At 43.7% G+C, this 26,834-nt stretch overlaps 1 protein-coding gene across 7 annotated transcripts in view; it reads left to right on the top strand.

Annotated features, from left to right (window-relative positions):
* The window catches only part of NTNG1 (netrin G1), a 623,318-nt gene that overhangs the window by 393,674 nt on the left and 202,810 nt on the right, over positions 1 to 26,834 (top strand). For 6 of the 7 annotated variants that reach the window (XM_073571673.1, XM_073571675.1, XM_073571677.1 and 3 more), the window contains 2 exons: positions 18,193 to 18,213; positions 22,246 to 22,287. In XM_073571673.1, the coding sequence (XP_073427774.1) occupies positions 18,193 to 18,213; positions 22,246 to 22,287 (63 nt within the window). Of the gene's footprint in view, positions 1 to 18,192; positions 18,214 to 22,245; positions 22,288 to 22,811; positions 22,878 to 26,834 lie in introns of all 7 variants that reach the window. The other variant, XM_073571676.1, reaches the window with a different exon arrangement.

Raw genomic sequence — 26,834 nt, 5'->3', positions numbered from 1 at the left:
ATTGAGGTTCTGGAGCTTTAAGAACCTGTATTATTTAGGAGCAGTACTTCCAGGTAATTATAAGAGAGATCAAAGTCTCTTGGTAGCATAAAGGCAGAAGAGGGAATATATGGCAATATGTACAGACCTGATATCCCGTATTCATTTTCTCAGCTGGTCACGGGACGTGCAGAAATATACTTGAAGTAAATAGCGCATAATTTACGGTGAGGCGGAGGACCCTCAATTTCCTCAACATGCAGAGCAATAGGTTCTTCTGTACACATTTAGTGCGACCTAATGCTGGAGAAACATGTCTTAAACCAGACAGCAGGGATCCAGGGTTAAAAAAAAAAAGGTTAAAAGTCTTCAGCCATCTTGGCTGTAGAAGTCAGGGGAAGATCCAAGGCATTAGGCCTGGCTGTAAGTCTTGAGATGAAGAGAAGGATGAACCTCCAGGCTTGGAGCCTGGAGGGGGTCAGGAGACTCCTCACATGACGTCTGCTCTGGGTCACTCTTGAACCAGACTCCTCAGGGAACCTTCCAGAACCCTGTCTTATCTCCACAGAGACTGGAGGTAGCTTCTTCCATTGAACCTTGGAGACAGGGTCACCGACCAATAGGATAACTCTCAATTCTTGTGTCAGACTTCACATTGTGAGAATAATATATAAATCAGGAATATATGAGATTAGTGAGTAATGTATTCATTTAAACCATATAAAAGTAAAAGGATAACTTAGGGGTGAGTTGAGGTGTACAAAAGCTACTCACTGGCCAGGGTTACTTAACCCCTTTACCCCCAAAGGTGGTTTGCACGTTCATGACCGGGCCAATTTTTACAATTCTGACCACTGTCCCTTTATGAGGTCATAACTCTGGAACGCTTCCATGGATCCTGATGATTCTGACAGTGTTTTCTCAGGACATATTATACTTCATGTTAGTGGTAAAATTTCATTGATATAACTTGCGTTTATTTGTGGGAAAAAATGGAAATTTGGCGAAAATTTTGAAAATTTTGCAGTTTTCCAACTCAGAGATATGGCACACAAAAAAACTAATAAATACCATTTCCCATATGTTTACTTCACATCAGCACAATTTTGAAACCAAAATTTTTTTTTGTTAGGAAGTTATAAGGTTTAAAAGTTGACCAGCGATTTCTCATTTTTGCAACACCATTTTACTTTTACGGACCACATCACATTTGCAGTCACTTTGAGGGATCTATATGATAGAAAATACCCAAAAGTGATACCATTCTAAAAACTGCACCTCTCAAGGTGCTCAAAACCATATTCAAGAAGTTTATTAACCCTTCAGGTGCTTCACAGGAATTTTTTGAATGTTTAAAAAAAATGATCACTTAACTTTTTTTCACAAAAAAATTACTTCAGGTTCAATTTTTTTTATTTTACCAAGGGTAACAGGAGAAATTGGACTGCAAAAGTTATTGTGCAATTTGACCTGAGTACGCTGATACCTGACATGTGGGGAGGAACCACTGTTTCGGCGCATGGCAGAGCTCAGAAGAGAAGGAGCGCTGTTTGACTTTTTCAATGCAAAATTGGCTGGAATTCAGATCGGACGCCATGCCACGTTTGGAGAGCCCCTGATGTGCCTAAACAGTGGACACCCCCCACAAGTGACTCCATTTTGGAAACTAGACCCCCCAAGGAACTTATCTAGTTATGTGGTGAGAACTTTGAACCCCCAAGGGCTTCACAGAAGTTTATAATGTACATCCGTACAATTAAAAAATCATATTTTTTCCACAAAAATGATCTTTTCACCCCCAATTGTTATTCTCCCAAGGGTAACAGGACCGCAAAAATTATTGTGCAATTTGTCCAGAGTATGCTGATACCCCATATGTGGGTGTAAACGACTATTTGGGCACATGGCAGAGCTCGGAAGGGAAGCAGCGCCATTTGACTTTTTGGCTGGAATTGAGATTGGACACCATGTCGCGTTTGGAAAGCCCCTGATGTGCCAAAACAGTGAAAACTCCCCACAAATGACACCATTTTGGAAACTAGACCCCCCCAAGGAACTTATATAGATGTGTGGTGAGAACTTTGAACCTCCCAGGGCTTCACAGAAGTTTATAACGTACAGCCGTAAAATTAAAAAATCATATTTTTTCCACAAAAATGATCTTTTCACCCCCAATTTTTATTTTCCCAAGGGTAACAGGACCCCAAAAGTTATTGTGCAATGTGTCCTGATTACGTTGATACCCACATATGGGGGTAAACCATTTTTTCGGCGAATGGCAGAGCTCGGAAGTTAAGCAGCACCATTTGACTTTTTTGCCTGGAATTGGGATCGGACGCCATGCCACGCTTGGAAAGCCTCTGATGTGCCTAAACAGTGGAAACCCCCCAAAAATGACACCATTTTGGAAACTAGACCCCCCCCAAGGAACTTATCTAGATGTGTGGTGAGCACTTTGAACCCCCAAGGGCTTCACAGAAGTTTATAATGCCCGGGCGTGAAAATAAAAAAAATCATATTTTTTACACAAATATGATCTTTTAGTCCCCAATTTTTTTATTTTGCCATGGGTAACAGGACAAATTGGACCCCAAAAGTTGTCCAATTTGTCCTGAGTACACGGATACCCCATATGTGGGAGAAAACTACTGTATGGTCACATGTCTGGGCTTGGAAGGGAAGTAGTGGCGTTTTGGAATGCAGATTTTGATGGAATGGTCTGCGGGTGTCATGTTGCGTTTCGAGAGCCTCTGATGTGCCTAAACTGTTGAAACTCCCCACAAGTGACCCCATTTTGGAAACTAGACCCCCCAAAGAATTTATCTAGATGTGTGTTGAGCACTTTGAACCCCCAAGTGCTTCACAGAAGTTTATAACACCCGGGCATGAAAATAAAAAAAATCATTTTTTTTCCACAAAAATTATATTTTTGCCCCCAATTTTTTATTTTCCTAAGGGTAACAGGAGAAACTAGACCCCAAAAGTTGCTTTGAAATTTGTCCTGAGTAGGCTGATACCCCATATGTAGGAGTAAAACACTGTTTGGGCGCATGGCAGAGCTTGGAAGGGAAGGAGCACTGTTTGACTTTTTCAACGCAGGCTTTGCTGGAATTGAGATCAGACGCCATGTTGTGTGTTGTGTGTTTACACTGTTCCGCATGTGGTAAAATTGATAAGGCTGTTTTATTCTTCGGGTCATTATAATTACAGCGATACCTCATTTATGTCTTTTGTTACATTTTGGCACTTTTATGCAATGAAAACTATTTTATATAAAAAATAATTATTTTTGCATCACTTTATTCTGTGAGCTATAACTTTTTTATTTTTTCACTGATGATGCTGTATGGTGGCTCGTTTTTTGCGGGACAAGATGATGTTTTCAGCGGTACCATGTTTATTTATATCTGTCTTTTTGATCGCGTGCTATTGCACTTTTTGTTCAGCGGCATGATAATAAAGCATGTTTGATCGCAGTGTGCCAGGGGTTAACGTGCCGGGGGGCGGTCTGTGACCACCCCTGACACATAATGCCGGGTGTCAGTTGTGATAATCAGCTGACACCCAGCCATGATCAGCGGTGCCCCCCCGTAAGTGATGCTGATCGCGATGACGTACTATCCCGTCCCCGGTCATAGGGGCCCGGCTACTGTGGATGGGATAGTACGTCAGATGACAGAAAGGGGTTAAAGGGACATACTCAGTCTGGACCGGGTCACTACATAAGCTCTTATGGTCAGCAGGGTCCTCTCTCTCTCTCCTGTAGAGTGTAAGCTCTTATGGTCAGCAGTGTCCTCTCTCCTATAGAGTGTAAGCTCTTATGGTCAGTGGGGTCCTCTCTCTCTGCTATAGAGTGTAATCCCTTATGGTCAGCCCTGTACAGTGTAAGTTCTTATGGTCAGCAGGGTCCTCTCTCTCTCCTATAGAGTGTAAGTGTATCACCCAGAGCGGGGTACTCAGGTCGCCGGGCAGCATTGGATTCAGGAGGTCACGGGGGGTGGCAGCCATGCCCGATGCCTGTGCTCCATGGACAGTGAAATAGGGGTTAAAAATAAAAGAAAAATAAAAAGGAAAACAAAACAAAAAAAATTAGAAAAAGAGTTTGTGATGCCAGTTGGAGTGTTCGACTGTAAAATAGCCGGAACTGCAGATGATCCCTGGGGGGGTATGCAGTGCTGGTGTTTAACCCCCTCCAACTAGGGCTGGCCCCCAGAGATAGTGATAGAAGTGGATGGCACAGAGTAACAAGGCAGGAGACAAGGATAGTCACTTTATCATATACTGAAGTTCAGATGCAGTTCAGAGGATAAAATACAACTCTCTCACCAGGTTTACAGTCTGCTCTGCATGGTGGAAGTTATCCCTCTCTACTGTGGTTCAGTGTAAACTTTCTGCTGTTCTAATCCCTTCAGGGACAAAGGTTTCCCAGAGTCTGAAACTTCCAGTACTACCAGTACTCACAGTGTTTTCTGCCCCAGCAACATGCAGCTTGAATCCTATGTGAAGCACGTGTTTGTTCTGGCACAATCCCTCACTGATTCTCTGTTGCTGTAGTTTTCCTGGGAGAAAACACTCCACTGCTGGTTGTGTAAACCACATGGCCTCTCAGCTTACCATCCGACCCTAGAAGCATAGATGGCCTAGGGCTGAAGCCCTGATTCTTCTCAGCATTGTTCCTGGAGCGAGCACATGTAACCGCTCCAAGAATGTTCTCCATTTTTCTTCACACCATCTTCCCTCACACACCAGCTAAAAACTCCTCCCTCCCAATTAGGGTATCTAGCTCTAAGCTTCAGGCAAGTAAGGGAGTGGGGTAAAATTGTGTGTGCTCTTGTCTCCAGCAGAGAAAGCATAACTCCCATCATTTACAAAACACATATTAAATAGTACATATTTGACCATTTTGTGGCGGCAAAGACACAGGGTGCCACATAAGCTCTTATGGTCAGCAGGATCCTCTCTCTCTCCTATAGAATGTAAGTTCTTATGGTCAGCAGTGTCCTCTCTCTCCTGTAGAGTGTAAGCTCTTATGGTCAGTGGGGTCCTCTCTCTCAGCTATAGAGTGTAAGCCCTTATGGTCAGCCATGTAGAGTGGTAGCTCTTATGGTCTGTAGGGTCCTCTCTCTCCTGTAGAGTGTAAGCTCTTATGGCCTGTAGGGTCCTCTCTCCCCTGTAGAGTGTAAGCTCTTATGGTCGATGGGGTTTTCTCTCTTTTATAGAGTTTAATAATAATCTTAATAATAATAATAATCTTTATTTATATAGCGCCAACATATTCCACAGCGCTTTACAGTTGAACAGTTTCAAACACAACAGTCATAAGTAACAACGTTAACAATACAATAATTAAAGCGAAATAAGACGACCCTGCTCGTGGGAGCTTACAATCTACAATGAGGTGGGGGAGATACAAAGCACAGGTTTGTATTTACAATGATGTATTTACAATGATGGTCCAGCCATCTTCAGGGGGAGGGGGTTAGATGGAGATAGTGAATGGGCTACACACACACAAACATAAAATGACTTTGATTACTGAATGTGATAGGCCGCTCTGAACAAATGTGTTTTGAGCGAGCGCCTAAAACTATGCAAATTGTGGATGGTCCTAATATCTTGGGGTAGAGCATTCCAGAGGATTGGCGCAGCACGGGAGAAGTCTTGGAGTCGGGAGTGGGAGGTACGGATTAGGGCAGAGGTTAGTCGAAAGTCATTTGCAGAGCGCAGCGGTCGGTAGGCCGATAGACAGAAATGAGGGAGGAGATGTAAGGGGGTGCCGCACTATGGAGAGCTTTGTGGGTGAGAACAAGTACTTTGAATTGTACCCTGTAATGAATTGGCAGCCAGTGTAACGACTGGCGAAGAGCGGACGCGTCTGAGTAACGATTAGCCAGATGGACAACCCTGGCTGCTGCATTAAGGATAGACTGGAGAGGGGAGAGTCGAGTGAGGGGGAGGCCAATTAATAGAGCATTACAGTAGTCCAGGCGGGAGTGGATCAGGGCGACAGTGAGGGTTTTTGTTGTTTCCATGGTGAGAAAAGGGCAGATTCTAGAGATGTTCTTTAGGTGTAAGCGGCACGAGCGGGCAAGAAATTGTATATGGGAGGTGAAGGAGAGATCGGAGTCAAACATAACACCCAGACAGCGCGCCTGCTGTCGGGGTGTTATTATGGTGCCACCCACGGAGAGGGAAATGTCAGATTTAGGGAGGTTAGTAGATGGCGGGAGCAGAAGAAGTTCAGTTTTGGAGAGGTTGAGTTTCAGATAGAGAGCAGATATGATGTTGGAGATTGCAGACAGACAGTCAGTGGCATTCTGTAGTACAGCGGAGGTAAGGTCAGGGGATGATGTGTACAGTTGTGTGTCATCAGCATAAAGATGGTACTGAAAGCCAAATCTGCTGATGGTCTGTCCAATTGGGGCTTTGTAGAGAGAGAAGAGAAGGGGGCCAAGGACTGAGCCCTGAGGTACCCCAACAGTGAGAGGAAGAGGAGCTGAAGTGGAGTCAGAAAACAGAACACTGAAGGAGCGGTCGGAAAGATAGGAGGAGAACCAGGAAAGAGCAGTGTCCTTAATGCCTAGTGACTGGAGCCTAGAGAGTAGGAGAAGATGGTCAACAGTGTCGAAAGCTGCAGAAAGGTCGAGAAGAATGAGCAGAGAGTGATCACCATTATGTTTTGCTGTCAGAAGGTCATTGGTCACTTTGATGAGTGCAGTTTCTGTCGAATGTAGGCGGCGGAAACCGGACTGTGAAAGGTCTAAGAGGGAGTGAGTGGAGAGGTAACGGGTAAGGCGGGAGTATATCAGGCGCTCCAAGAGTTTAGAGATGAAGGGGAGATTGGAGACTGGTCTGTAGTTGTTTGTGCAGGATGGGTCGAGGGTGGGTTTCTTTAGTAATGGAGTAATGATAGAGTGTTTGAAGGAGGAGGGGAAAATGCCAGAGGAGAGGGAGAGATTAAAGATTGTAGTTAGGTGAGTTGTGATGACTGGAGAGAGAGACTGGAGGAGAATGGGGTCGGTTGTGCATGTAGTCGGACGAGAAGAGGAGAGGAGCCTGGAGACTTCTTCTTCTGTGATGGGATCGAATGTGGAGAGTGAGCCAGGGGAAATGCAGGGAGGGATGGGAGTCACTGAGCTTGGTGATTGGGAGCGGATTTCCTGACGGATATTGTCTATTTTCTCTATAAAGTGGGAGGCCAGGTCATCAGCGCAAATGTCTGTGATAGGGGCTTGTGCTTTTGGCCTGAGGAGGGAGTGAAAGGTGTCAAAAAGTTTCTTGGGGTTGTTGGATAGTGAGGAGATCAGGGTGGTGAAGTAGGTCTGTTTGGCGAGCTGAAGGGCAGAGTTATATGTCCTTAACATAAATTTGAAGTGTATGAAGTCTTCTGGTGTGCGTGTTTTCCTCCATAAGCGTTCAGCACACCTAGAGCATCGCTGGAGAAATCGGGTTTGCGATGTGAGCCAGGGCTGTTTCACTCTGTGTTTGGAGGTTCTGAGGATGAGGGGAGCTACTTGGTCAAGGGTGCTTCTAAGAGTGTCATTGAAGTGATGTACAGCCAGATCAGGACAGGACAAAGAAGAGATTGGGGACAATGATGAGTGTAGGGAGTCTGAAAGTGTATGAGGGTTAATGGCTTGTAGATTTCTGACTGAATGGTAGGTAGGAGGGTGCTGGGGTGAGCGAGGATTTGTGAGTGTAAAGGAGAGAATGTTGTGGTCAGAGAGGGGAAGCGGTGAGTTATCTAAGTAGGAGATTGAGCAGAGCCGGGCGAAAACCAGGTCTAGGGTGTTACCGTCTTTGTGTGTTTCAGAGGTTGAGAGCTGTGAGAGGCCTAGCGAAGTGGTTAGTGATAGAAGCTGGGATGCAGATGTGGAAGTGGGGCTGTTAATGGGGATGTTGAAGTCTCTCAGGATAAGGGTTGGTAGTTCTGAGGACATGAAGTGCGGCAGCCAGGCAGAGAAATGGTCCAGGAAGTGGGTGGGTTAGCCTGGGGGCCGGTATATGACCGCTACTCTGAGGGAGAGGGGACAAAAGAGCCTGATGGTGTGGACTTCAAAAGAAGGGAATGAGAGTGATGGAACTGGGGGGATGACCTGGAAAGTGCATTGTGGGGACAGAAGTATGCCGACTCCACCACCAGGTCTGTTTGTCGGTCTCGGGGAATGGGAGAATTGTAAGCCACCATGGGAAATGGCAGCAGGAGAGACAGTGTCAGAATCCTGAATCCAGGTTTCCGTGAGGGCCAATAGATTCAGAGAGTTTTTCAGAAAGTAATTGTGTAGGAAAGGAAGCTTGTTGCATACAGACCGTGGATTCCAAAGGGCACAATTAAAAGAAGGAGATGAAGGAGTGCAAATAATATTAGTAAGATTATTAAGGTTTCGATGTGAGGTAGGGTAGGGGTTGAGGTTGGTGGATGGTGGACCGGGGTTGGGGGAGATGTCCCCTGAAATCAGTAGGAGCAGGAAGATAAAGAGCAAGTAGTTTTTGGAATTGTATGAAGATTTTTTGTGCAGTGTGTTTGGGCAAGATGGGCTGAGGTTTTTTAAGAAGGTGAGAAGTGCATGGGAGCTGTACATGGGAAAAGGAAAGAGAGAGGAGCTGATGTATACGAGTCGTGATGGAGGGGGGATTGGTCGGTGAAAGTGGATTGCAAGAGAACATAGGAGGATAGGAATAAAGCACATGGATAAAAGGGACAGCAGAGTGTGGGTTACCTGACTCCAGCCCTGACTAACTGCCATGTAATAACTGCTGTATCCCGACGCTTATCTTTGTGACGCTTTGCTTCTGTGATGCGTGCACCCCCACATGCGTGCACCCCTAAGGATGGTTCTAAATTTATAGTCCAGAGAGTTTAAACTCTTGTGGGCAGGAGGCTTCTTTCTCACTCTCTTCTCTCCCACGTGTATTTTCCAAGTAATTACAAGTTTTAGATTATTGAGATTCGTGCAAATTCATTCTCCATAAATCAAATTTTAGGGAGAAAATTCTGCAAATTTGAGGAATTAAAATTTTAAAAGATGCTCTCCTCTCTAGTATTGAGGGCCTCCTACAGTATTACTAGTATTGGAGTTGTTTTACAAATCTCGAAGACATTTTTACCATTTACCCATGTGTCTTTGACAGTTCATTCAAGTTCCAGCCATTTGGATTCATACAGGTGTGGTGCCCCTGAGGCTTCAGTCGCCACAGAGGTACTGCACCTTCTCCTAAGGTGTGGTAATCCACCATCCAGGTAGGCTGGGAACTCCCTTTCGCATTCCAACACCTGCACCCCACACACAGGATAGTTCAGCAGGGACCCATCCATGCTTTATGCTGGAAATGTCATAGGGTGCCTTTTGTGGTCCCTGGCTTCGTAACACGAGAGGTGCTTGGGAGGCGGGTGGAGTTAGCTATAAAAGAGAGGGAAGGTGTAGGATTTCAGGTCAGTCTGACAGAAGGTCAGTGGAGTAGGGAGTCACTCAGACAGGAGTGAGGATCCCTGGAAGACGGATGGAGGAAGGAGTGCTGCAGCTGCCTCAGTGACCTGAGCCAGCTGGCACGGGAAAGGAACAGAAGGAAGGAGACGTAGACTGGAGACTACAGATTCCATAAAAGAGATAGAACAGATCGGAACGAAGGAGGATAGAAGGACGGTGGGAAGCAGGTTGAGAAAGAGAGAGAACCCTTCCAGTCCAGAGTGCAAAGGCCGGGGCCCGGTCCCCAAGGTTGATTGGATCTTTATGTCTGGCAACGGACACCGGAGCAGTAGTGAGCCACTAACGCCTTACTCCCATCATAGACTTGGGACACAACAGCAACTGAATAGAGAGCCGGGACGCAGAGAGGAGTCCCCGAAGCAGGCTACAGCTGTCTGTCATACAAGTAGAGACTAGGAACACCTAGAGAGAGGCATTCCAGGGTAACTAAGTACTGGAGTGCTTCGCACCTAAAGGCGCATTGGAGGAGTCGTTCAGTAAGGTACATATTGGCAGCGTGTTGAGAGGAGAATCCTATCCTGCCTGGAGGTTGACTGGGGCCCTGACCTGAAGAACACAGTGCGGAGGCAGGCATTTGTGTGAACTGCAAACAGTGAGTAAAGCTTTGGAACCGCATACTCTGGTGTCCTCCAGTTATTCCAGCACCGCTACATCTGGGTAACAACATCTATACCATTCTGCGCCTCTCCTCGTCCATTGCACCTACACTGCTCTGGGACTACAGCTCCGCTTGTGGGGAGCTTTACCATCTAGGCTGCGCGTACCATCAGTCCCAGAGGATCTGCCCGCAGCGTCGGCCTGACATCACACTTGCCGAGCACCACAGGTGGCGTCACGAACTATTCCAATAAACTTTAACACCATTGACATCACCGCCATTGATATTGGGCGCACAGGGCCACGGACCGGGTCACCGCTGCTGTGACACATTCCCCCTGACACCGGCCCGGTACCGAGTACCCCACAGCCCTGGGTGTGAGGGGCAACCCACAGGCTCAATTCATTCTTTGGTACTCACCATGATTTGGATCTGCTCAGTCTTTATACACTACAGCAGTGTTTCTCAACTCCAGTCCTCAAGACCCACCAACAGGTCAAGTTTTCAGGATATCCTTAGCATTGCACAGGTGCTTTCAACACCTGCCCAAGCATTAATTCCATCACCTGTGCAATACTAAGGAAATCCTGAAAACATTACCTGTTGGTGGGTCTTGAGGACTGGAGTTGAGAAACACTGCCCTACAGTATGTTTGGATTACAATAATTACTGTACTGTAAGAGTTTGGGTAGAATTTTCAGTGGCTAGTAGAGACTAATAGACGAGCCTGCAATGGTGGCCAAGAAGAGACTCACGAGTCCCTATTGCCGGAGATTTCAGTATACTAATGATGGTATGCAAAGAAAGCAGAGGTTCATCCATGTTCTAAGTTCTAGCACAGCGTGTGGCCTTCAAATGAAAGCGCATCATAGTAAGGAAATAAAATGCCCAAAGCCCGATGGAAAGCATCGGTTTTGTGATTAGTGCCCAAAACACTCTAGAAAGGAGAGGTTAATGCAGACTGTTTGTAATGGAGGAATCAATGAGGTGTTAGATCAATGAGTGGTTTAATGCCTTCTGCTATCATTCTGCTCAATTAATTTTTTTTAATATAGAGCTTAATCCGGGGCCAGCTGACAGAAGAAACAAGAGGAGAACTGATGGTGATACGAATGTAATCTAATAACGGCAGGAAGTGCGAGTAGCAGCCGACCTAGACTGCCTGTAATCCATTATCTAATGATTTATATCCAGATAGAACCACTTTGAACGTACTGAAGTCACAGCTCCAGACCTGGGTAGACCTTTTAAAACAAAAACATAATTTTAAGGTGTCTTATATAAATTTTTCCAGATGCCTGCACTTCCGTCCTCATACAGAATAATAGCCTGGAAACCATTCAAAAGGAGTCATCTCATAGTAAATAGCTCCAAATGTTCACAGTTTCATTGTAGGAGTGGATCTGTGATCTGGGCTCCCACTTGCTGCTTTCTACAGCCTCAATCGTTCACAGCGTCTCATCTAACATTTAGACATTAGTGAATTACACATCTAAAGACAATCGTCATCGACTTATCATTAAGACATGCCAGCTATTATTCATACGTGGTTGTGCGTGCCTGCTGGATGATGCAAATAGCCTCCTCAGAGAGGAAGAGGACAGGAAATATGGAAGACGCAATCCTGAAAGTCAATATCGACCACGAGACCTAGGATAGGAAGATATGAGCGCTCGTCCCAATGTTATACTATGGGGCAGTGCAAATCTGCATTTTTTTTTTCTCATGCAGATTCGGAATGAGAACAAAATCGCAGAATGTTGCAATTGGCTCCCCGAATTGGATCATACGCATCCAGACAAGACTATTTGTGCTTGTAAAACACTGGACTGCACTCAGATGATGCAGACAATGGAGAAGATGGAGAAATTATTTTCTTAGTCTTCTCCTCACCTGTGATACGAGAGAACCGGATCACACTATGATGACACTTGGCTCAAACTCTGAGACGAGCGTCATTGCCATATTCGATCTGATTCACATGAGAAAATCATCGCTCCTGTGACCGCGGCCTGAACCCTGATCAGCAAACACTGTAAACAAAGAAAAAAAATCAAAACACCAAAATTGCATTTTTTTGGTTGTGGCAACACCAAAAATAAAATGTAATTTCAATAAAATGGTATCAATAAAAACGTTGTGTCGGCTCTCAAAAATAAGCCCTCACACAGCTCCATAGACTGAAAAATAAAAATGTTACAGGTTTTGGTTAATAGCAGAACAATCACAACATATATTTAAAAAAAAAAGTAAGATTTTTTTTACTGCTAGAAAAATAAAGAAAAACTAAACAGTTTTGGTATCAGCGTAATTGTACTGATAAGGAGACTCATATTGGCAGGTCATTTTTACCACACAATGTACATCATAAAAACAATTCCCTGCCAAAAAATGAGTGAATTGTGGCTTTTTCTCGAATTTCACTGCACTTGGAATTTTTTCTCTTTTTATAGTCTACTATGTGGTAAAATGGATAGTGTCGTTTCAAAGTAAAACGCATCCTCATATGTCTATGGGGACAGAAAAATAAAAAAGCTATGGTTCTCGGAAGAAGGTGAGGAAAAAATGCAATAACAGAAATTAGCCACATCGGAAAGGGGTTAACCTTTTCCTTACATAAGACCTATGGACACATCATTTGTCGGGTCCCTATATAAGGTGCCAGCTTATGAGCTGAACCTGCATCATACCTGGTAGAAACCATCATCTGCCGCTAATAGCACTAGCATATAAATTGGCCGAGTGCAATCCGATAAGAAATCAGATTGCAATCGTCCCGTTGTTATACTATGAGGCCGTGCAGATCTGCTTTTTTTTTCCCAGCTGTATTTTACATGAGAAAAAAATAGCAACATACTGTAATTTCACTCCGAACTCTGATGGGTGTATGAAAAAAATTGCATTCTATCCGGACCATCAGTACAGCCTCTGATTTTTATAGCTACACTAGCTGAAGAGCCCGGCGCTGCCGGGGCATAGTAACTAACTACGTTTACGGTTACGGTTAGTTAGTGTGCAGAGCTGAGTGTATAGCCCCGCCCACGCCACATAGCCACATTCACTATTATATCCCACATCATCCCATCAGCCAGAGCTACCGGACTACTACCCCTAATATCCCATACCGTCCCGTCAAAGCCAGTGAAAGTAGAATAGTGAAATTGCACAGAAACATGGTTCACTAAGATCCCAGGTCAACTTGTAATTTGTCCGGCTGAGTTGCTCATGGATGTACAGCATCTGTATGCAGTATAGTATCATATTTAATGGGTTGTTATGGGAAAAGCATTACGTGTTATATGGGTATATTCAGGTGAATTATGGGGAAAGTAGCACTTTAAAAAAATCACAGCATCAGAGCACAGTAACACATCAATAATGTGTCTGTGAGAAAATATTAAATCCACATGACATTTAATATGTGCACTTTCCTACATTCATGTGTGTCACTTAATGATAGGGGGAGGGGATTAATTTCTGTCATGTACTCACTGCTCCTTTCAGGGGGACAGACGATGGCTGGAGCTTATGTTCCTGGGGATGCTAGATTTCTCCCACCATGTCAGTGTCTGCTGAGGTGTTGTCAAGTGGGAAAACTTGCGCATAGCAACCAATCACAGCTCAGCTACTGTTAACCAGCTCTTGTGAAATGAGAGATGCTTAGTGATTGGTTGCAAGGAAAACTGTTGGTCATAGCAACCAATCACAGCTTAGCTTCTTTTGAGCAGCTCTGGTGAAATGAAAGATGCTTCGTGATTGGTTGGTGATATACACACACACACACACACACACACACACACACACACACACACACACACACTGATTTTTATATATAGAGATTACAATTCTGCAACATAGGAAACAGTGAGACTGTTTGCCCACGTAAGCATTTTTTAAGCGTTTTTACTGGCAAAAACACTTAAAAATCGCTCAAAAGAAGCATCCCATTCATTTTAATGCATTTTGCACTTTTTGTGCTTATTGATGCATTTTTTTTTCCACGAAAAAACGCTTTGCGGTAAAAACCGCAGCATGCTCATTAATTTTGCAGAAAAGTCTGCATTTTTAGCTATTTTCTATGTGTCTGGGGATGCGCGGAAAAAACACATAAAACATGCGCGTTTTTTGTGCAAAAAACGCGCGTTTTCTGGGAAGGTGTCCTGTTTTCATGCAGAAATTTTCAGCATACGTGGGCACATAGCCTGAATGGTCATGTAAGTGATTAATAGCTGCTGAGTAAAAAAAATGGATTGTATAAAGACAACACATGGATGACAAGTGAGAAAAAAATCATCCCACTCTCCTGAATGAGAATGGGACTGATTATTTAAACACTACCGTGTGCGACTTTTATACACTTTATATCCTAAGTGTATAAAAGTCGCAAAGCATAAAAAAATGATCTAAATCTGGTATTGCTGTGATTGTTATCATGAACACCGCACTGCACTAGCTCACTAAGCCAGTGCACATGTCCTGAGTAAGACAGACTGTGCTCAAAGATACCTGTAGAGTGGGGCAGCAGCGGTGAAGATGCGTGCTTCAGACAAACAGGACCTGAAGCACGTGATTGGGGGCAGAGCCGGCCACAGGTCTCTCAGGGGAAGCAGGAGCAGAGAGAGACTGCTTCAGGCCACATAGGACCTGAAGCACCTGACTGCTGGGGGCGTGGCCTAAACTTCAAGAGCTAGGAGCAGAAGGAAAACTCCTAGAAGGGTAATTACGGGACAAATTACCAAGGGGCAAATACAGAGACGTAAACCAGATCAGGCCGAGGTCAAAACACGAGATAGCACAACAGTACCAAAGGATTAGACAGAACGGATAGTCAGGACATAACAAGAGATCAGTAAACCAGAACGGGCAAATACATTACCAAGACAGTAGACAAACTCACAACGAAGAGACCGACCAGGTCAAAACCAAACAAGCAACAAGATAACACAAGACACACAAGGGGTCAACTAACTCAGTCGAGGGCAGGAGTATAACTGACACCAGACCTAGGTCAATTGGCAACTAAATAGCAGTCCTCTGCCAGAGAGAGAGGCAGAAACAATTAACCCCTGTCTGACCAGGACAGGACAAAGACAAAACCCCATCCTGGATCATGACAGTACCCCCCTCTCAACGGGGGGCCATCGGACCCCCAGGTTTCCCAGGATACTTGGCATGATGTAGGACTGGCTCCCCTTCCACTGAAGAATAACGGGGTCTCAATCTGCATCACACCTCTCGCCCGTAGCCTGCGTCATAGCATCCTCCAGAGAATCAGGCGGAGGGTGAAGTGCCAAGGCATCTTTCAGACGTCCAGACAGGCCTCTACGGAACAAGCCCCGGAGGGTGGCATCATCCCAAAAGACCTCAGCAGCCCAGCGTCTGAACTCTGAGCAAAACCACTCGGCTGAGTGCTTCCCCTGACATACACTCATCACCATGTCCTCAGCCATACGCATCCGATCAGGCTCATCATAAATATGCCCCAGGGCCTCAAAAAATGCATCCACAGTCATTCGCTCAGGGGCAGTGGTAGGAAGGGAAAAAGCCCAGGCCAGGGGCTCCCCTTAACAGAGACATAATGACCCCCACCCTCTGACTTCCATCCCCAGAAGAGTGTGGTCTTAATGAGAAAAAAAAGCTTACAGCCCTCCTTGAAAACCTTAAATTCCTTTCTATCTCCGGAAAAGGTATCCAGCAATTTAACCAGGGACTCAGGGGAAACTAATGTAACATCTCGAGACCCAGATGATAAAGCCCCCTGCAGTGCCAGCTATCAGCTGCTGAGACTCAGACAGAACTCGTTGTTCCTCATTGAGCTTCTGAGACATCTGAGTCAGGTGCTTTACCTGCTCAGAAAGAGCGTGCATAGGATCCATCACACACACACAGAAAAAAAAAAAAGTAGTGGTCAGTTATAATATCATGAACACCGCACTGCACTTGCTCACTAAGTCAGTGAGCGTGTCCTGAGTAAGACAGACTGTACTCAAAGATACCTGTGGAGCGGGGCAGCAGCGATGAAGATGCGTGCTTCAGGCAAACAGGACCTGAAGCATGTGACTGATGGGGGCGGAGCCAGCCACAGGTCTCTGAGGAAGCAGGAGCAGAGAGAGATTGCTTCAGGCCAGATAGAACCTGAATCACCTGACTGCTGGGGGCGTGGCCTAAACTTCGAGAGCTAGGAGCAGAAGGAAAACTGCTAGAAGGGTAATTACGGGACAAAGTACCAAGGGGCAAATACAGAGATGTAAACCAGATCAGGCCGGGGTCAAAACATTAGATAGCACGACAGTACCAAAGGATTAGACAGAACGGATAGTCAGGGCATACAGAGATCAGAAAACCAGAACGGGCAAATACAGTTCCAAGACAGTAGACAAACTCACAACGAAGAGATGGACCGGGTCAAAACCAAACAAGATGACAGGCACAAGGTACGCAAGGGGTCAACTAACTCAGCCGAGGACAGGAGTACAACTGACACCAGACCTAGGTCAATTGGCAACTAAATAGCCGCAGTCTGCCAGAGAGAGGCAGAAACAATTAACCCCTGTCTGACCAGGATGGGACAAAGACAAAACCCCGTCCTGGATTATGACAATTGTACTGACTCGAAGAAAAAATTGGTCTTATCACTTTTTTCGCAAGGTGAATAGCGCAAAAAAAATAAATCTAAAAACAATAATTGAATTGAATAAAAGTGATAAAAAATGTTATTTGCCCCAAAATGGTACAAAAAAATCTTGAACTCATCCCGCAAACAATAAGCCAGACTAATTTAGGCTAGTATCACACTTGCGTTAGGAGGCGCAGTGCACGGCCGCCTTGCAGCTCCGCCCCCTGCCACGCCCCCTCTGGTCAGCTCCTCCTATGGGCGCATGACACTGCATGCGACCTGTGTACCCTATCTTTAGCATTGGGTACGCAGGCCGTGCGCTGGTATGCTTTTGGCGGCGCATGTACCCTTTTGACGGTGCACCGATGTGCGCCAAATGCACCGTGTTGCATTTTGGTGCGCTTGGCACCAAAAGGCCCTGCAAAAACGACATGGTGTTCATAATCTATTTCAACCAAATTTGTGTCCAAAATGCAAATGGTGCTCCTTCCCTTCCAAGCCCTACTGTTTGTCCAAACAGAGGTTTCTGACCACATGTTGGATATCAGCGAGCTCAGAAGAAACTGGGTAGCAAATTGTCCATTTCCTCATGCTTTTCCTTGTAAAAATGAAAAATGGGGCTAAAAGAACCTTTTAGAGGAAAATTTATTTTTTTTTTCATCCCACTTTGCATTAATTTCTTTGTAACATCTAAAGGGTTAAAAAAAAAATTCTGACAACAGTTTTGAAGTATTTGAGGGGTGCGGTTTTTAAAATCGTATCACTTTTTAGGAGCTTGCAATAGATAGGCCCCTCAAAGTCCATTTAAATGTGAATAGATCCCTAAAAATGAAGGTTTTGTAAACCTCTTGAAAAAAATGAAAAATTGCTGCTAAACTTTTAAGCCTTCTATCATCTTAAGAAAATAAAGTGACGATTGAAAAATGACAGAGATGTAAAGTAGACATATTGGAAATGCTATGTATCAATAATTTTGTACAGCATAACTAACTGGTTTAAGGATATAAAAACTGAAAATTTGAAAATATCGAATTTTTCTAATTTTTCACCGAAATTCTGATATTTTCACAACTAAACGCAAAACATATCAACCTAAATTTACCACTAACATAAAGTACAATCTCAGGATCACTGCGATACCTTGAACTAAGCTTTCCAGAGTTATTACCTCATAAAGTGACACTGGTCAAAATTAAAAAATTTGGCCTGATCATGAAGGTCAAAATTTGGCTCCGTCACTCAGTGGATAAATACGTTTGCTAGTTTAAATGTCTATAATAACTACTCCTGTGTAAATCGGTACAATGTTTTATGTCTATGACAGGGTCTGGTGGTGCATGACAGGTGTATTCTCGAGTTGGAGATGTTTGAGTCCTCTTCGCATGTTTCTTTTTTTAAACTCTGATCGAATATAAAAAGAGACGTGTCCCTCTTATATCACTGATTGTGTGTTTATGTTCCGTGACTATATTACCGGCACATAACATGTCTTCTCTTGTTCTTTCTCATAGGTGTATCCAACATGCCCAGCAGTGAGTACAATCTGAGTGTTTGACGTGCAATGATTCTAGTCCTCTCCAAACATCCATCAGAGCCACACAGAGCGGCAGTGAAAGAACAAGCTTGCAGGAGAGACAGGATAATATTTGCTGCATTTACATGTACAATTGAATCAGAGAGAAGAGTGGATTCGTCTTATGACAGGTCTGACAGGAACCAGCCCGGCCTGTCTGTACCAGGTTTTATATGCCTGAAATATTCCACACAGGCGCTGAGCAGAGCGCGGAGTAGACACATATACAGACACGGAGACAGACAGATGATTAAATCAATGGGGATAGATAGGAGAAGTGAACACACAACTCACTGATTGCAAAAAGTGATATTACTTGCAATATGTATACTATATATGAGCTTGATTTCCCCAGATAAGTTCAGGCAATCTATTGTCCTGGCAGTCTTTGTCAGCGCTTATACATATATATGTATCTATACTGTGTCTGTCTATCTTATTAATAGGGGACGCCTCATTGAACCTGCAGTAGAGGTGTGTTTTGGTGGATGTTTGGTTCTGTGCTGCTTATTTTGCATGATGTGGTTGCTTTCCATTCCCCCCCCATACCATCCGATCCTGCTCCTCATGTGTTTGTTCATGTGTATAACAAAGAGTGGGTGACCAGACGATTACAATCCTACTACGACTGTAGACACTTTTAGTCCACTTGCTTCTCAGCACATAACATGTCACTATATTCTGACACCATGAATTTCATTGCCATCTTCACCCTAGCTTTTCATTAAAATGGCTGTACACATACGGTATAGTAGGATTTCATTTACTGAGCATGTCATACACTCTAAATTATTAATGTGCACCAATGTTACATGTCTGCTCTCAAGTGTTGAAGTTAGGAAACAAAACAGTAAGGTTAGAACATTGTCCAAAATTATACAATAGTACATGTCCATATTCCACAAAGCCCTTGAGATGGTTCTATGGTGAAAATAAATTATCACCTACTCACAGGGTAGGCAGGGTCGGCCCGAACGTTTAGGCGAACTAGTTGGCCGCCTAGGGCGCCGACCCAAAGGCGGCACCAGAGAAAAAATAGAAAAAATTATAAAAAAATCTTTTCAAAAGGCAAAAAGTTTTAGGGATGGAAAGAAAAGTGTACATATTTAAGGGCAAATATGACGCAAGAGAGGTTGGTTGGGTTGGCAACAATTTCGATAGAATCTGAAGTTGCTAAACAAATTAATCTCGGTGACTTAGTGTCATCCTTTTAAAAAAAAAAGCAAGAAAACAAAAATTTTAATTACCTATGGTCATTTTTGTTTTGTGTTATTGATTAATTTGTATATATTTGTCCTATACAACTTCTCAGAAGATTAAAGAGTTAGGAGAGAGTTAATTAATCATTGTTGTTGTGGTTTATTTTGCTCCTAAATTTATATCCCAAGTTTTCATCTGCCAAGAATAGTAGGGGCGCAACAAAATAGTTTCGCCTAGGGCGCCGTAATCTCTCGGGCCGGCCCTGAGGGTAGGTTATTGGTTGTGGGGGTCTGACTGCTGGGAACCACACCATTCAGCAGAAGTGGGCATTCTTATCCACTTTGGAGTTGAATGGCCGTGGGCATGGTCAACCGCTGCTCTATTCAAGCCTCATAGGGCTGCCAAGCGATGTAGTGGCGGAAGGGCATGCAACCTACCACGGCATTTTGCTATGGGGATAAAAATTCCCCATTCTGCAAATCTATACAGGTACCAGCAGTGAAAACTCACCGATCAAGAAGTTATTATAGCCTATCTTGCGGATAGTTAATAACATGTTTTCACCAGACATCCCCTTAAGGCTCTTTTACACATGGTGATAATTAAGCAAAGGATCATTCATAAGGATAGTTGTTCCCAGTCACTTGCTATGTTAACATTGCAGCAATCAGTCGACCAAAGACCATATCTGCATTACTTACCGTATGTGAGCTAAAAAGTAATCTTCAGTAGCACATCTCTTCACGTGTTTTAGCAGTTGGTCAGTTCACATACAGTTTGCACTGGCCCATGTAAAAGGGACTTAAAGAGGACCTTTCAAAATTTTTAGCATGTTAAGCTGGCCAGATCATGAAATAGTGACTGCAGAGCTGAGTAAAACATAGCTTGTAAAGTTTAGGTCATAATATATGTTAAGTCTGAGGTGCGTGAGTTTCTTCCCCTGTATGACATTTGCCAATCATAAGCAGGCAACAGCTTTTCAGGAAAAAAGAACACGCCCCCACAATAGCTTATATTTAACAAAGACCCTTACAACAATCTATAGATATAGATATAAAAGCTAAACCTTTAATAAATCCTAGATAATAGGCAATACAACCACACAATAAACAAACAACCGTGTCACCTACTATACCCTACAATGGGGTCCTGATATCAAAGCTGCCTAACAACGGAGGTTGGCACCCGAAACATAATCGAGACTGGCGCCCCCGTTCCACGATGGCTGTACCCTAAGACTTCTAGATGGCCCTGAATACGTGCCACATATGGTCAATCAATTATTCAGAAAAGGAGTGTATAGGGATTGCCAATTAGGTAGCTGAATAGGCAACAATAGAAAAAAGTGCAAAAATAATGCAAAAAGACAAGACAAGAAAGTGACAAGTGCAAAATAGAGTACCTCACTATCTGTTCCCTGTATCTGTATACCTTCCTCTCAGCGGAGGTTGGCACCCTACTGGTCAGTGGAATAGCGCCCCCGCTCCACGACGGCTTGCTCTAGCAATGCCCTGATATGACTTTTGATTCAACAGCCGTATGACATAACAATAATCATGGAAGGTAAAAAACATGCAAAATGATCCATAATACATCAATATGCTGTGATCTAACTATCTACCTCCTGATGATCCTGTTAGGAGAAATGCGTTGAGGTTTTTTCTATCCTGTATCAAAATCTAAGTACCCCTCTATTTGCTATCAACAATGTTTGCATATTGATGTATTATGGAAACTAGTGAAACTAGTGTGGAGAGCAGACTGTCTGTCATTACATGTCTCACAAAGGATAATGCCTGTTCTAAGCTATTATGGGGTGTGTTTATTTTTGCTTGTATATTTCTGCCTGCTTATGATTGGTCAGTCTCATTCATGCAATTGAAGAAGTACATGCCTCCAGGCAATGACTCCTTAGACTTAATTTATAATGAACTTGTTGTATCATTGTTCTGCCCTCAGCCAGAGGAGAAGTGCTGCAGTTAACCCACCTTAAGCAAAAATATTATAATTTTACTCTCTGAACTGATTTTCAGTGCACAATATATAGCAAATAATAGTAATAAATAATAATTTTATTTCTATATCACCATCATATTCTGCAGGTCATATGGGACATGTACAGACAATATTACACATGGATGGCATAAGTACTATATACACTATATGTGCGATGTTTCTTAAATAACAATTGCATAAAAATTAGAAACATTTTACACTCATTTTTAGCACATATCTGGAATTTATCCAGTCATTTGATCCATTAAGACAGGGCAAGAATTCCTAAATTTTCTCGGTGGATTATGTGATGAACACTTAATCTACATTGGGATTCTGTAAAGAGTGAAAAGCTAATTCGGAGGACAGCGTCTCCCAGCATGTATGCCTGACAATTCATTTTACATAACAAGGTCAGTTTCCTATGCTGAAGGTCTGGACATTTCGCGGTAATGCTGTCTTTGGCTCACTCGAGTGCACAGTAACAACGTAATAGACTCTAATGACTACGCGGAATAGCAGAGTGTATGCCAAGTGAGAATCTTGACACATAACATTTTATTTACCCTCATCCTCTCCCATTCAGCAATTTCAACCCTTTCCTGTCTTATGTCCACCCAAGTGAGAAACAGTGGCATGTCTGATCCCAGGTAGTCGTTTGGGGAATTCATAGCATCACTTATATTATACCAGTAATGTCACATGCGCTATAATATAAGACATAATATCAGCTAAATTTATGCGTCTACTCATTAAACCATGAACTAAACTAGACAAACCTGTCTTTTTATGGCAGCCGTTCAGGACAACAAAAAACGGAAGCAACCCATCACTTCAGGTAACCATTTTATTAAATCCGTCTTTCCATATAATCCCTGTGTCTCCATGATTGTCCTGCCGATTTGTGACTGTATTTGCAATAGAGCTTTGATCCTCCTGCACTTCCTACATCTTTGTGATCCATGTTGCTATACATTGGTATTACAGTAGAATATCCCCAGGGACATTCGTAGCCTATATTTTCTTCTTTCTTTCCTTGTATAGACTTAGAAAATCCTGGCATCCTGTATTCCGTCATTCTGTGATCTAGTATTGGAAATGGTTGAGAGTTTGTGTGCATACCTTTGAGCATAACAATTGTCTGGGGTCTTTAAAATTCTGATTTTTGAAGTTAGGTTGGAACTTTAATTGTAAGATGCTAATGCAACTTTTTTCAATACTTGAGACAATTTGACCCTGTGGCTTTTTCCAAATTATCAGTCTACCTTTCCACTGGACTTTCCCTTGCTCTCCTCCCGAATGCCACCTCCTAGCGCCTACGGTTCTAAATAACGATTCGCAATTTTTCTCTGACATACACAGCACCGGCAAACGTTGATAGAATAAAGACGAATGCTACTTTCCTAGATGTTGCAAACACAAAGCAAGGTAGGAAGTCCATAGCATTATCCATCATCGTTACTGCAGTGTATGTGATTATGCCAATATTCAAGGAGGAGGTGACTAAAACTGAAATAATAATAAGCGCAGTAGGGTTTTATCCGAGTAACAGTGAGGCGACCAAAGGCAAAAGTTCTCAACTGGTATGGTTGCGTGACCACAACCACTAATAGACTTAAGGCTGTTGCAGACTCACATATCATTATAAACCAGATTCGAAAGAAAGGGTTAATTCTGCGCCGCCAGTGGATCAAGGCTTGGTATCCAGAAACGCTTTTCGAAGTTCAAAACTTCTTCACCAGGACGAATCACAATGACACACATTCAAAGACGTTTTGAGCTTCGAAATGCGTTGACTAATAAACCGCCTTTCTGGATACCAATTCTTGATCCACTGGCGGCGCAGATTTAACCCTTTCGTTCCAATTTGGTTAATATTCAAGGAGGGAAAGAAATTGTAAAAATACCAAATATAATAAATACTGATTATAATTAAAAAGTGCAAACACAGGAAAAAACAACTCAAATAGTGAGATAATAGTAAGTAGAGATGAGCGAATTTTTTCGGATTTGGTTCTGAATACGATCGGATTAGAATGTTTTGCAATATTCGTCGGACACAGCCGAATGTCATTAGAGTCAATGGGAGTAGAAATTACCGAATATGTTCGTAACTGATCATAAGACATACATTCGGGACAAAAACCGAACAAATTCGCTCATCTCTTTATCCCTATCAAATGTTGTCAGTTTACAAACAACCACACTAAAATTCAATCAGTACAGATGAATCAATGGTCACAGATTGTCGAGCAATATGAGTGGAGCAGAATAAAAAATTTGCAGATAAAGATTTAGTATAACTTTCATATCATACATTTAAATCCCTACTAATTATGAGTCTATAAATCCATTGAGGAGGACAGCCTTTCCTGCATGGGTAGGATTGCCCACTGGATTCAATAAACCCATAGTAAGCAAGGATTGAACCCTTTCAGGACCTAGACTTTTTTCCATTTTTGTGCTTTACTTTTTTTTAGCTTGTTTTAAGAGCAATGAGATTTCTATTTTTCTGTCACCATAGCCATACGAGTTGTAGTTTTGAATAACGCTATTTAATTCACCAAGGAATGCACTTAATCCAGGCTCAAAAAATTCAAGTGGAATAAAATAGTGAAAAAACAACAATTTTGTCAATGTTTTTTAGTTTTGGTTTTATGATGATCATTCTGTAATAAAAATGACCTGGCTGGTAATTTAATTCATCAGGTCAGTATGATTACAGTGATACTAAATATTGATGAGCGAACGTGCTCGGCACTGCTTGTTACTCGATCGAGCATCAGGCTGCTCAGGCACGCTCATTACTCGGCCGAGTATCGGGGGTGCTCAAGCGCAATGCTCGAGTCCTTGTCCCGTATGTTTCGTAGCTGTTAAACAGCCAATCAACATGTGGTGATAGCCTGCCATACACAGTAATGCAGCAGCCATGTTGGCTACTGGCTTTACTTTGATTAGCCAGCAGCATCGCGTCATTGGGTCTATCTAAGACTCAGGGATCCAATGCTCGGCGGACTGACCTCTGAAATCAGAAGATAAAATTAAGAGATGGGCACTGAAAGATGGGCGGGGGTAGCTGTGAATATTCATTAAGCATTTACATCTGCCTAACTGGCAGATGAGATATTTAAAAAAAAAAATAAACACACACAAAAGTCCTTTATTTAAAAAAAAACACTCCCCAAAAATTCCCCTTATTTACCCATTTATTGTAATGTAAATGTCCCTCGAAGGTCTGACGTAGTTCATGGCTCCACAATCACCACTCCGACAGCTGCAGCAGCATATGAAGCCTCGTTTATAGACCGAAGCTTGATAATCTGTAGCAGCCGCTGACAGTTCTCACGCTGAGGGTACCGCAAGAGCCGGCCACTGTGATAAATGGCGACGTCAATAAGGTTACCACCGGTCACAGACACTGTGTGACAGCGTTGGAAACAGTGTCTGATACCGGTAGTAACCTTACTGACATCAACGCCGGTCACAGACACTGCTAGCTATCAAGGAGCACTGCGAGATCACGGCAGTGTGTGCTGGTGCGACAGCTTATGAAGCCCCATTCTCTGAACGAGGCTCCATATCCTGAAATTTTGGATAGGGCTCATCGTGGGACATCAATGTGGATTACGGTGGATCCATTGGACTCTGACGGACCTGCGTGGGATTTTTTTGGGAAAATAAATTGGTAAAAGAGTGTGGCCAGCTATGAACTGATGTGACATCACTGAGGTTACATTAGTTCACAATCCCCTGAGTCTCACGTAGCACCATAACTGCTGATCAGCAATCTGAATGACTTGGCTGAATTGATGTAGTACGTCAGACTGCTGGTCTGCGCTACTGCCGTGTCATGCAGCGGGCAGTCTGGCAGCCTTACATACTACAGTGATTTCACTGAAGCTTGCAGACTGCCGTGTTGCACTCTGCATAACTCAGAGACTGTGAGTAACCTTAAGAGAGACTTTAAGGGAGACTTTAAGATTACTAGAGTTCCTAGCTGCTGGAACACATGGAGGTTGTGAAATCTGGTAACCTTAGTTCACAGCCTCCAGGAGTCCTAGCAGCTGGCAACTCCTGTAACCTTAAGGGCTACCTTAAAGGTTCCCTTAAGGTTTCTGGGCATTACTGTAACAGTCAACGTGTGACTGGACACACTGCCTCCAGCAGGGCGAATTTATATGACACACGCGACCCTGGATACACCGCCTCCAATAAGTCTAATTTAAATAATAAGACGTGCAGTCGGATACACCGCCTCCAGCAGGCGAATTTCAGAAATACATGTGAAACTGGATACACCGCCTCTAGCAGGGCGAATTTAAATAATAAGGGGAAGCACCAGGGAAACAATTGCAATGGTGGGCCCTGCGATAGGGAACGGGGACGTGGAGACCTCCTGCACTCCCCTGAGTCAGTGTCTCTACACTCCTACTGATCCCTAGGCCGGTCCCGCACCAGGCGCCGATCTGGATACCTTTAAACCCTAGCTCGCCCTGCACCTACCCCTTTCTAGTGAAATGGCCGGTGCAGAGACTAATCCCACCACTGCACTGAAACACACATAAAGGAAAGGCACAAACAGGGAAACACCACTTAGCTTTGCTCTGTTGCTCTTGCTCCCAGCAACAGAGTCCACCACCAGAATGCAGCTTTCCTCCTGAATAGCTGCCACCAAGCTCTGTCAGAGCTGCAAGGAAATCCCCTCTGACTCCTTCCACAGCAGGACTCTGACTGTGCTGCAAGGAACTCTCTCTAGCTTCTTTCTCCACCAAAGATGGTTGGAAATGAACACTATCACCAACACCAGTGAGAGCACATGACACACCTTTATAGTTAAGCCAGAGGAATCACACCTGTTAGTGATTCCCGTGTAATAACGCTAACCACCACCGGGGGCAAACTAGAACAAAAGACACCACTGTGTAATAATCCTAATGGCTACTTGGGGCAAAACCAAACTTAAGCACACAGCTTAAGGAAAAAAAAGGTTGCATGTGCTTTTAACTGTCATCATCCAACCTGGATCATGACAGTACCCTCCCTCAATGAGGGGCCTCTGGACCCTCAAGACTGCTCCTCATCAGGGAACCACCTACAGTGGGGATGCCCAGATCCAGAGTTCACACCTGCAACTACCTGCACTTCAGGTTTATGACAAACGAGTACCGCTGGTATTGGCAATGTATGTTCTGGAGGGACAAAAACATCTCCGAAGCGCCGACCTGGGGAACGAGTTGTGTATGTGCATGTTTGGGAGTAACTCGAGCTGGTAAGACTCTGGACCCTGGATAGCCAACACCAGATACGGCCCGATCACCTGAGAATTCCAGACCCCCGCAACACACTTCCACTGGATGTTTTTGGTGGCCACCCATACATGCTCGT

This window comes from Dendrobates tinctorius, unplaced genomic scaffold (genome assembly GCF_039654945.1).
Source record: "Dendrobates tinctorius isolate UK_male_01 unplaced genomic scaffold, ASM3965494v1 ptg000029l, whole genome shotgun sequence".
Classification (NCBI taxonomy): Eukaryota; Metazoa; Chordata; class Amphibia; order Anura; family Dendrobatidae; genus Dendrobates; species Dendrobates tinctorius.
The sequence above is the reverse complement of the archived record's forward strand: the minus strand, read 5'-3'. Positions and strand labels throughout refer to the sequence as shown.